General features: G+C 41.7%; 1 protein-coding gene across 1 annotated transcript in view; it reads left to right on the plus strand.

Moving 5' to 3' along the window:
• ADTRP (androgen dependent TFPI regulating protein) overlaps positions 1-10,772 on the plus strand; it is a 54,439-nt gene extending 43,667 nt beyond the window's left edge. The window contains exons 5-6 of the mRNA XM_016204169.2: positions 5,416-5,567; positions 10,709-10,772. Of these exons, the coding sequence (XP_016059655.2) occupies positions 5,416-5,567; positions 10,709-10,740 (184 nt within the window). The 3' untranslated portion in view covers positions 10,741-10,772. The remainder of the gene's footprint in view (positions 1-5,415; positions 5,568-10,708) is intronic.
• Positions 10,773-12,331: the final 1,559 nt, after the last annotated feature.

The raw sequence follows: 12,331 nt of genomic DNA on the forward strand, positions 1-12,331 counted from the left end.
GGGAACTTACATTCAGTTAAACCTGGCTGCAGAGATCCAGGGAGCTGAACCCTTCGGTGGGATGAGATTGCTGGCAAAGAGAGACGTGGGGAGAGGGAGGGGAAGGAAGGGGAAGGGGAGGAAGAGAGAGAGGAATGGGAAGTGAATGCTACGGAAATGCCCTCACCTAAGGAACAATAAGGGTAAGGGGGCAGCAAAGTAGAAAATCAAGAATGTACAAGAACCTTATGGTCCTTGAAGGGCAGAGGAAGCTTTAAGCCAGAAGGGAGTGTTCAAGGGAGGGTTGGGCAACAGTTTTAAATGCCATGAAGAGGTTGCCATCCCTCCTTTCGTTATTGCCAGCACTTTCAACACCCAGGTAAACTATTTAGCTAACACTTTAGCTTCACAATTTCTTTTCATTCTATCTACCGATCCATCCATCCATACACCCATCCATCCATCTGTCAATTAATCACCTATCTACTTATTTTTGCTTCACCTAAAATTTATTGAAAGTTAAGTAAATCACAATGGGAATTTACTTTCTAAGACAATGGTATTGAAACTTACAACTTAATGTTAAAAATCAGATTTAATTTTTTAGCGATTAAAGCTAGAGGTTGTTTTTATATGTCAGTATTCATATTTGGTTAGGAACATTCTGTATGGGATGAGCAGAAAGCCTGGGGTGGTAGGTGAACTTAGGTGTGACCGGGAGGTGGGTTTCACGGGTGCAGCAGACTAAAGCTCCACACTCAGGAATCATCAGGTCGCCTGCTCTCAGGGGCATGCTCACTGTGGGGCGTCTTCTGCTAATTTGTTGAATTCATTTGCAAATGCACATGCAGGTTGTGCTTGCCTCTGGCATTAGGTGCAGCCATGACCCTTTCACATGTATGAAGTCAGCATGAAACATGAGACCACAGGGTCCTGTTATTCTATTTATTCTGCTGGACTAGAAAGATATGACATGAGAGTTAACAATTTAAGAATTATGATGCCTAAAGCCCACAAATCCCTATCTATCTCCTAATCTCTAACCCACAGACTTCCCCTGTTTCCCTACTGATGAAACACAGAAAATATGCATTTCATGATAATCATTTGATGCTATAAGATGTAGGATGAGAAAACTCTAAGGTTAATTTTGGCTACTCAAACAGATTCACATTGCAGACAGTTCCAAAAGAACATATATTATTGATATCTTAACTGAGGGTCAGAAACATTGGCCTCTTCAAAGTGTTCATACAGTGAGCATCAGGATGACTAATTTGGAAGGCTGCCGGGGACATTTCCCAGTTTTTCGGGGCTGTGGTGCTCTTGTTGGGTCAGGCAGCTGAGAGCTGTCTAGAGCAGCTGCAGTGAACAGCAGTTGAAAGGGAACCAGAGGTGCCAGTAGAGCCACCCAAACCACCATTCATTTAATGAAGAACTTGCTGTGTTCCCGCATTTAGGAAACTGACGTGCATGACAGATAGGATCCCCATCCTGTAGAGCTTCTAGGTTAGTGAGAAAGGCTGTCAAATGAGCAGAACAGGTAGCATGTGGCTAAGAGCCTAACTGAATGGGGGTTAAAGGATGTTCCAGAAATCTTTCCTAGAGAAATTGACTTTTAAGCTGAGGCTTGAAGCATGAGTATGATTCAGCCAGACCTAGAGCAAGGAGAAGTGTGTCCCAGGAGATGAAAAGGTCAGAGGTGTTCCAAGCTGAGACAAGAGCATGGGTGAAGGTCTAGGAGCTCCAGACCTTGGTTCATTCAAAAACAGAAAGGGATTCAATATGAGTGGACTGCAGATCTGAGGGTGGATGGATGGACAGGGCAAGGCCAGGTAGGCTGGGTGAGGAGCTTGGATATTTTCCTAAAACAACAGGGATCCCCTGGAATCAGGGGTGTGCCATGAACAGACTTCTCTTTTAGAGAGTATTGGATTACTGGTGGCCTGTGGTATGGAAAGTGGATTGAAGGGAGCAAGAAAGCACAGTGAGCAGACAATTACAGAAACCCAAGTGAGATGAAGGAGCCTGGACTGAGATCATGAAATGAGTGCACTGTAGAAACCTTTAGATATGGTTTTAAGGGATCATACTTGGAAGCTCAGGAAAAGCTGACACTGACTAAGATAGACAACAATGACGAATTCAGTTTTGGACATGCTAAGTCAGCCCTCCCTCCTTCCCTCCTTTCTTCCTTCCCTCCTTCCCTCGGCCCCTCCTTCCCTCCCTTCCTCTCCTTCTCCTCTTCTTCCAGTTCCTCTCCCTCTCCATTCTCAGCTCCCTCTCTCTCCTCCCACCATATATTCAGGGAAGCCATAAAGCAGCAATACCGAGCATGACATCTCCGCTCAGGTCTCTACTGACTGCCCTTCATTAAATAACTGCATTCTTGCCTGATATTGTATTTGTATTTTCATTACTTTCCTCACTGTCAGCTAATATAACTTTCCTGCACTTTTTCTGTGAAAGTACAGACTTCCTCATTTTACCTCAGAAACTCTCCTTTCCAGAGCCCGAAGCTGAAGGAAACAAAAATGAAGTAAATAAACAGGAACTTTCCAGGCCTCTAGGGCAATGTCCTTATTTGTAGACTATCTTATATAAATGTGCATGGGAACCAGGAAGCCCTAATTTCAAGTATATAAAGTAAACAAAGTGAACTAATTAATGCAACCTGCTTAGAATATATTCAGATGTCCTCACTGACCCCAGACTCCTAACCCCAAGCCCCTCGGGACTGTTTACTTCCTGCCCCTTACACCTCCCGACCTGTTGGGAGGAGCAGCCATAGAGGGAAGGACTGCAGTGAATACCCTTCTAAAATGCACGTTAACAGGACGCACATTCACAGAATTCCACTATCTGAAATAATAATTACCATTTGTTTTTAATCTAGCAAATATTTGATTACATGAGGGGGGCATCTAGGCAAGTTTGAGACAGCGGAGTGGTAGAGCAGGGCCATGACTAGGGACCATGGGCCAACCCTACACTTGTAGAGTTGCCTAAGAGTGATGCCTAATGCCCCCAAGAGCGATGCCTCCTTTAAAGAAAAATTTTTATTGTACAATACACATAACGTGAAATTATTCATTTTGAACCATTTTTATGTATGTAGTTTTAGTGGCATTAAGTACATTCTCACTGTTGTTAGCCATCACCACCATCTATCTACAGAACTTTTTTCTTCCCAAACTGAAATTCTGTACCCATTAAACAGTAACTCTCCATTTCCCCTGCCCCTACACCCCACCCAGCCCCTGACAACCTCCATTCTACTTTGTGTCTCTGAATTTGATGACTCTAGGTACCTCATATAAGCGGAATCATACAATATTTGTCCTTTTGTGATTCACTTATTTCACTTAACATAGTATCCTCAAGGTTCATCCATGTTGTAGCATGTGTCAGAAGCTCCCTCGTTTTCAAGACCTAATAATAATATTCTGTTGTGTATATACACCACATTTTATTTATCTGTTCACCCATAGTTGGACTCTTGGTGGCTTTCATGTTTTAGCTATTGTGGATAATACTGCTATGAGCATAGGCGTACAAGTTTCAATTTGAGTCGTTGTTCTTAATTCTTTTGGATATATACCCAGAAGTAAGATTGCTGGATCATACAGTAGTTCTGTGTTTAATTGTTTTGAGCAGCTGGCACATTGTTTTCCACAGTAGTTACAGCGTTTTACATAGTTATCAATAGTGCACAAGAGTTGCAGTTTCTTCACACCCTCTCCAACACTTAATATTTTCTGCTGTTTCGGTAGTAGCCACCCTAATGGGTATAAAGTGGTATTTCATGCTAGTTTTGATTTGCATTTCCCTAATGATTAATGATGTTGTAGGAAAATGCAAATGCAAATCTTTTCATGTGATTGTTGGCCATTTGTATATCTTTTTTGGAGAAATGTCTATTCAAGTCCTTCTCCCATTTTTAATTAGGTTATTTGTTGAGTTGCATGTAGGAGTTCTTTGTATATTCAGGATATTAATTCCTTATCAGATATGTGTTTTGCCAACGTTTTTCCCATTCCATAGCTTGCATTTTCACTCTGTTGATTGTGTCCTTTGACACGCAGAAATGGCCCCTAAAATTTCATGCCATAGGGGCCTCCCTTGCCTCATCCTAGTCCTGGCCCTGATATTAGCCCTTGTCTTGTCCACAAGCATTTAACAGACTACAAGTATTTGAAACAATCAAGATCACACTTGGGTTTCTGAAAGTTTAATTAAGCACAGAATTTCATTCTTCGATCCTTTGATAACTTGGGGTATCCAAATTTGAATGTTGTTTATGAAGCATAACCTAACCTATCTTAAGTGTTACAAGAGACGAACAGCCTTAAAAGGAAGATTGCTGAGAATACTCCCACTGTGCCATCATCCCCAGAGGAGAGAAGCTTTTAAACTGCTATTAAATGATCGCAATGTGCCAGGCAATGCTCTATTTTACGTGTGTTAACTCCCTTAATCCTTACAATGGCCTTATAAGGTACATAATATTTTCACCCTTCACTTTACACAGAAGGGCAGGGGACAGAAAGGTTGAATAAATTGTTGAAGGCGACATGACTAATAGGTGGCAGAATGAGGATTTGAATCACGGAAGCCTGGTTCCAGATTCTGTACTCTTAACCAATTATAAACTGTGGCTGATACATCATCTTCCCCATGTTTAATTTTAAAATTTATTTCAGATTTTGGCATCTTCCAGTGCAGTTGATTTCCAGAAAGCTGCATTTTTAGGCTTCACTTAAGACATTGTGCCTCCTCTCCTAGCATTTCTTTCCTTCTCTTGGCTTACAGAAATGATTTATATTCTATCCTCACATGAGCAAGATCTGAGCCTCCTGTAATTCCATCCATTCCTACTTAACACTCCATCCATGGCTTCATCCAGGAGGTAAAATCAGGGCCAACAATTAAACCCCAGGCATATTGTGCTAGAGTAATAATGCTCGATCGCTGTCCCTCCTACCCCAACAGACTTGGAAAGTTAATGGAAAACTACACATGACTCTTAGGTACAGAAATTCAAAGCCCATCTGTCTGGTTGAGAGCCAGCAAATGGATACCATCTTTACAGGCTCAATGTCTCAGCAGGTCATACCTCTCAGGGAAAGGAATGATTCATGTCTCCCACACTGTCTTTGACTAATGATGTATTCAGTGTCCTCCCATATTTTTTCACCATAGTTGAATTTAATAGGTTAGTTAAAATATCCAAGCCCAGCCCATGAAATATAGGATGTCTCATTGACTCAGTTCTATCTAGAAAAGACTCACTTCTGTAGGTTTGTGCAACACCTGAACTGATGACAAATATCCCCCATGGCTTCTTTTCATTTCCCTGAGCTCTAGAACTCATTGATCTAAAAAGAAAGCTTTCCCTCTACTGTCCTAATCATTGTGACTTGTCATTTTCTGCAGGGTCCTATGGATCTACGTTGAGACTGGTATGTGGGTGTATCCTGTGTTTGCCAAACTCAGCCCAGTGGGTCTAGCAGCCTTCTTCTCTCTCAGCTACATCTTTAGTGCTGGCATCTACCTGCTTGGAGAGAAGCTCAACCACTGGAAATGGGGTCAGTTTATTTGTATTTTACCTGCAGAGACACCTCTTCCTTGCCCTCTCTCCACTCCTCCTGGAAACAGAGGAGAAACTAATTCAAAGCAGAAGGCAGTGATGCTTGATGCCTTTGTCCAAGGTCTCAGACAGGTCTTATCAAGGTAGGCAAAGGAAGAGCCTGGGGTAGAGTCATACTTTCTAAAGAACCCTACCAAATGATCTCCCCTCCTCCCCCAAACAGCACTTCCTTTACCTTTAAGGCTAAAAAGAACCCTTAGAGAACTCAGGACCCAGAGAGCAAGGTGTCACCAACCCCAGCATGAAAGAATGAACTCAGGGTCTTCCCCACTTAAGGAAGGGCTTGAGGGATACAAGATGTTTAAATGTCAAGGTTTTTTGTTATTTGTTTTGATTTGGTTTGGTTTGAAGGAAATGACCCTTTTAGCTCTTGCAGCCTCAGCAGTGCCTTCCGGGATGAGCTCTCATCCCTTTCCCATGAGGTTGCTTTCCAACCTTTAGTGAGGCATTTACCAGATAAGATCACATCCTGTGCTTGAGATTGGAGTTCTCATTTAGACAGGGTCTTGGGCAATGTGCGTGTGTTGGAAAGCTAAGCTTTCTAATTATAGGTGGGTAGAACCATGCTGCTGCTTCATCAGAAAAAAATAATCTTAACTTAGTTGATTTTCAAATGGAAAGTTTTATTCTTCTCCCTGCTTTCCCTATCCCTCCAATGCCCAAAATATTATTTTGTTGGAAAATTAACCACCAAAAAGTCAGGTTGCACAATACTCATGATTTTTTCCCTACCCAAGAAGTGCAGGAACTCTACCCTGATTTGGTATATAAGGAAGGCAAGAGTCGCATACAATCCCCCACATCACACACCCACACGCCATTCTGTTCTATCAAAATAGAAATGGCAGAAGCGGCATCTTCCTCCCAATCTATGAACTGGTGTGAGAACATAAGCCATACGTGCAAAAAAAAAACACACAACAGCTTCCGAAGGTATGTTTCCCAGAGGAGACTGAGACCCTGGATAAATAAGCACACAACTTGGCTTTTTCACATGTTTTCTACTTGAGAATTTAGCTGGTTAAGAAAGTCCCAATGGCAATATCCTCCTTGAAAGCATTTAAAAAATGGAATACTAAAAATTACTCCCAAAAATCAGGACTCCAAATCACAGGAAACTAGGCAGAAAAAACAAGTGTTGACATTTCAGATGTGCTGATATCTAATTCTAACTAGTTTTGGCTCCTTGAAATTCTGGGTAAAGATTTTTGATGCCTTCCCCAAATCTATATTTAAAAAAAGAAGAAAGGCAGGAACTAATCCACTTAAAATTTGGCAGATAAAGATGTGCAGAGAAAAATAATTGATTACTCAGAGCTTAGAGAACAATAACTTTTTAATCAATTGTATTTGGTTCAATGATTAATTTTTAAATTGTTAAACAGTGACTTTGAAACATCCATTGAATTAAAAAACAAAATTTTCACAATATTTAATATTATTGAACCATTATTTTCAACAAGTCCTTTTTAATAGGCCTTGTTGTTTAAGTACTATATCCAATGTTTCACTACAATTAGGTCTCAAAAAGCAAACAGGCCAGGCATCACCCCCTGGGCCTTCATTTACATCATGCATATGTGAATGTTTATGTGAAGGATAGACTACTATAAACAGACAGAGACTACTGTGTCTCTCCTCTCTCTAGGCTTTTAACTCCTTAAGAATAGAATAAGTGAAAAGCCATTCATGCTATATAGCATCAAAATAAGATCATAGATGATGTTAAATTCTGAGATCTTAATCAGAAATGGATATTAGACATTAAAAGAGAAGTTAGATCACTTAAAATTTCAATGACAGTGAACACTTTTATTTATTTTTATTTTTATTTATTTTTTATTTTTTAATATATCTTTATGGATTTCAGAGAGCAAAGGAAAGGGAGAGAGAGAGAGAAACATCAATGATGAGACAGTCCTTGATCGAGCCCACAACCTGGGCATGTGCCCTGACCCGGAATCGAACCCGATCGCCTGGATCCTAGGTCGATGCTTAACCTCTGAGCCATACCTGGCCGGGCACAGTGAACACTTTTAAATTGCCTAAAGCTAATCAGAACTATCTATTCAAACACATGTTCCCATGTCCTTGTCTGGGTAAAACACTCTAAGGCTTCCCTCCACTGTGTGGCCCGTGTCAATACCATTCGGATGCCCTCTAGGTAGGGCAACCGCACCTCTCCGTTGGGTCCGGGTTAATGCCTGCCGTGTGAGCGGGTGTATACTACAGCATTGCCTAGGCTTGGGCAGTCAGCTGCATGGTTCCTCTATCTCTGAGTTCCTCTCCAAGCCTCTGTTCTGGATCTGTGGGAATGCCTATTAAGCAGCCACCTACTCTGTCCAAAACTAGGGCTAACCCTACTTTCTCCTCTCCTTCCACAACCTGAGATTCCTTACATGAGAACAGAAATTCAAAGGAGTACACTGGTGACACCGTGGTTAGCAGAAAAGTTCTGTGCTGGGCTGCCTGGGCTCCTCCCTTATTCTTCCCACTTGTAGACCTGTGACTCTGTGCAAGGCACTCAATGTCTTTTTGTTTCCGTTTTCTCTTGTGCGTCATGGAGACAACACAGAAACAAGGCCTGGCACATAGGGTTCGTCACGATGACTGTTAATCTAATTCGCCTCCAGCAAAAATCAGAAACCTTTTCTAGGTGGATATTCTAATCCTCCCCTTCTATTTTTGCGTAAGTTACCAGTTTCCCCAGTTAAGGCGATTAAAAGTAACAACCACCTAACTGCATGCCAATTGACAGGGATGGTGCAGTTCCTAAAGAACATCATGAGTGAAATAGGAGAGCAAGCTAATCCAAGCTAGGATTCATTGGAATCTCTGCTTCTGAAATCCTGAGGCGCAGTCTGGCCCAGTTGGGGATCATGGACAATAAGCTGACTGTTCGTCTACATATAGGAGGACTTCCATGTTGGCCTGGAACCCATGACCCCTCTTCTTACATCCCCGAGGGGTATGTGCTGAGGCCTGAGACCATCAATCCTTTTCATCCTAAAGATAGTTTATAAATAGAACATTCAACCTGGCCAAGTGGCCTTGTTATGGTGCCTTGGGCAGAATGACATTCAAACCATCCCTTAATGCTACTTGCTCTAGAGAAGGTTTCTTTTTAAGGAGATTTATTGCCAAAGCTGCTTAGAGGACATCTTGTCGGCCTCCTTTCATCCATGAAGAAATTTGTTGTAAGTTCTGCTCTGCGTCTTGTCCCTCATCATTTCACGTGAGAAGAATCTTATCTTGAGATGACTCCTCATGTATTTCTGAAGCATTTTTGCCTTCTTGTCCTAACTTCTTCTCTTTAAATAGTCTACTCTGGGTTAATTCCATATCCCTCTTCCTCAACCTCTTTACCTGCAAGGGTTTCTCCAGCCAGCCCTCAGCTCCACCTGTCTCCTGCTACTTCTGCGTTGTGACTGCTCATCGGTGCTCCAGTCTCACTCCTCTAACACCTCATGTCCCCCTAACCATCTGCCTTCTCACCCTTTTCCAGGCCAACCCGCTAAAACTAGGCAAACGTTCTTCAAATTTTCAACTCGAAGTCTAGAAGTAGCTTTTGTGATTGTAGATACATAGGTGTAAATCTTTGTGAACAGCATGTTTTTAGTTAGCTTGTGTTCTGATTATTGGAATAACAGGATGTATAATTACATACAGTATCCATAGTGATATTGATTAAAAGAATGGTTCATTTACAATGCCAGCAGAAAACGTTTGGATCTTGCAGAAGAACATTAAGTGTTTGGCTTAAAATATCTCTACTCCTTGGTCCTATCTAATGAGGGTGAAGAAAGGAGTAAAGTCAGGAGTGGACCTAACTCCCTAACCACCAGTGATGAAGTGTTCCCCTAGGAAAACCTCCCAATGAAGAAAAGAGTGATAACAAATAACATTATTTCCCAGTCAGAGTTCTAAATCTATTTTGTGAACTTTGTTTGGGTAAGATAGTATGATCTAGTACTAAGTCAACAGTTTCCTTATCTCTAGCACTATGGAAACATGGTAAGAGAGGAATTTTGAAGACTCAAAGAAGCCTAGAAACTGCTCAACCCCATGAGAATGTAAGACTAAGGACCCACCCCCACTTGTAAAAACAAAAAGGAAAATATTATTCCTGTTATAGTCACACCATGTAAGTCTCTATGGAATGAAATGACTGTTGGAGCTCCACACAGATACACTTTTGGGTAAAGTGCCTTTTCTAGCACATTGGTGGGTATGTGAGAATTTCTTAGTGCTCCATCCAGCTACTTAGTGTTGGATATGGGAGACTCTGGTCCAGTGGAAGGAGCCACCTGCTCTCTTCTCCCAAAGGAACTTCCCACCACTACTTCCACTCCTGCTTCTGCTGCTTTTCTCCAACCCTCCATGCTTTGTTGTGTTCCTTAAATGGAAATAAAGTCTGCAATCCTTGGTACCTGGGGTTGAAGAAGTGAGGTTATGATTATAGTTAGACTCAAAGCACCGGGGGTTGGTATACAAAGCTTCAGAAGTTTCAAAGGTTATGCAAAGATTTATGATCATTAAATATGGAGACAACGACTTGTTCGCTGAATAGAAGTAATTCTAGAAATCCAAAGCTATAATTTCAGCCAAATAAAGGCCCTTTAATGAGCTTACTAAAAACTAATCAATTTGCAAGTACTTTTCTACCCAGGCTGATAAGTTGATTTGGTGAGAGGTCACAGAATGACCCCTAATTAGGTGACTACTCGGTCTTTGAGTTCCTCTCTAATTTGATGTGATCTCTTTGTCTCTATATTTGTGTACAACCTGCAAACAGCAATCAGTGGCTCATATTAGATACAAAGACCTGCACAAAGGCCCGCAGCACCATGGGTCAACTGGCTGCTATGAGCTGAGCACCAAGGGGAGAGAGCAGAGTGGCTTCTAGCCCTTATGATAGTGATGGTAGTTTTTAGAACTCCTTGAAGGGCAACCTCCTGCCTTGGGAAAAGGGTCCTCAACTTTCCACTGCCTCTAGTCAGGGTGACTGTCTACCTACATAAGAACCCATTAGGGAAACCCTGAAATCTGAAGTCGCTCTCTCTGTTCTTGTTTTCACAGGTGACATGAGGCAGCCAAAGAAGGAGAAGTGATTATATGCTGTTTTCCAAGAACTAAAAAGGAAGAAAACACAAGAGGGTTTTTCTTTTCTTTTTTATTATTTTTGGTGTGGGGAGGTGGTGGAGAAACATTAAGAAAGTAGGAAGGACGGGAAACAACATTTAAACTTAAGAAGGGGGTGAGGACTCTTGAGTTTTAAAAGGCTTGCTGGACATGCAAAAATAACTCCTACTGTCTCAGAATTTGTTACCTTTGTCTGAACTCTGTGAAGGATAGTCTGTGGTCAAAATCTGACCATAGGCCAAAGAAATTCATAAACTCAGTGTTAGAGAAGGTTTAGACAGAGAAAAAAATTTAGGATCATTCAAACTTCACTTTACAGGATAGGTTGCTGAGGACCTAGATGAGAAGTTACCTGTCTGAGGCCAAAGAGTTCGTGTCAGAACTGAGCCAGGGGCTTTGTTGCCCAGATCTTTAACTCCCAATTCTGCGTCATTTTTTAATAATCCCATCTTTCCTAAAAATAAGCACTTTCATAAGCTAGTTATTTTCATGGATTGGTCATCTATTTCCCCCCTTCCCCCAATCTAGGCAAAAGTATAGGGAGATTCTACCCTGTATGGTATAAAGCAAATGATTGGGGCAATGAGAAAATAAGTTATAAAAATATTAGGAAATCTGTCCCCCTTGTGAGCAAGCATTCAGGGCAGATATAAACACTGAACATAGTGACATTGTCAAAAACTCTTCCATTCAAGTATTGATTAACTTGTCAAATAAATGTATATCTTACTTGGGGAGCAGCCTAAGTGGGAAGTGATGTGATTATGAGGACTGCTGAGATTGCTCTGATACAGAGCACTTGGCTGTATTTTTGTTTATGATTGAACAGAGCTGAATGTCAGCAAGCACATTCATGAACCCTGCTTCGGTTTTCCTACTGGAATTTTCCAGGTCTTTATTTACAGGCATGTTTTGTGAAGAATTATGTGGTGAGTAAAGAGAGTCAAATCTATTGGTGTGTCATAGGCCTAGGGAATTTGGGGTGTGGGCACCAGAGTAAATTGTACTTGGGCTTCCCAACCAAACATGATATAGGAGACATTTGGTGAAAATGGGTAAATTATGGTAAAACTGTGCCTGGGACCAAATTAAACCTTGATCACTACATAACCTACCATTGTGCAATATCTTTCCAACACCAGAAATATCTCAAAAATGCCGGTGTGGTTTTGCAGGGTGAAGGAAGAGAGCAGACTATACCAGTAGGGCAGGAGGTATAAGGGAAGACTAGGACAGGCACCAAGAAGCGTGCTTGACCCCAACTCTACTCTCATATAAACATGAGACTCAAGTCTTTCTGGACTGAGCTGGGAACACCCCTTCTCTTCCTATTCCTGCTGCTTCTTGACTGGTCCAAGCACCTGGTCTCAGCAGGAGCCCCAAAGCAGTTGTCACAGTGGAAATTCCCCAAATATGAAGCCCACAGGGGATCACCCAAATTTTCTACACCACAAAGATGACTCTGGCTGCATAGTTCTCAGAGTCATAGTAAGCTCTTGGCTGGGATGAGCCTGCAGATTTCTATTTGTGGGCTTTACTGTCCCCAGGACCAAATTAAAC

Source organism: Miniopterus natalensis, chromosome 9 (assembly GCF_054644295.1).
Source record: "Miniopterus natalensis isolate mMinNat1 chromosome 9, mMinNat1.hap1, whole genome shotgun sequence".
Classification (NCBI taxonomy): domain Eukaryota; kingdom Metazoa; phylum Chordata; class Mammalia; order Chiroptera; family Miniopteridae; genus Miniopterus; species Miniopterus natalensis.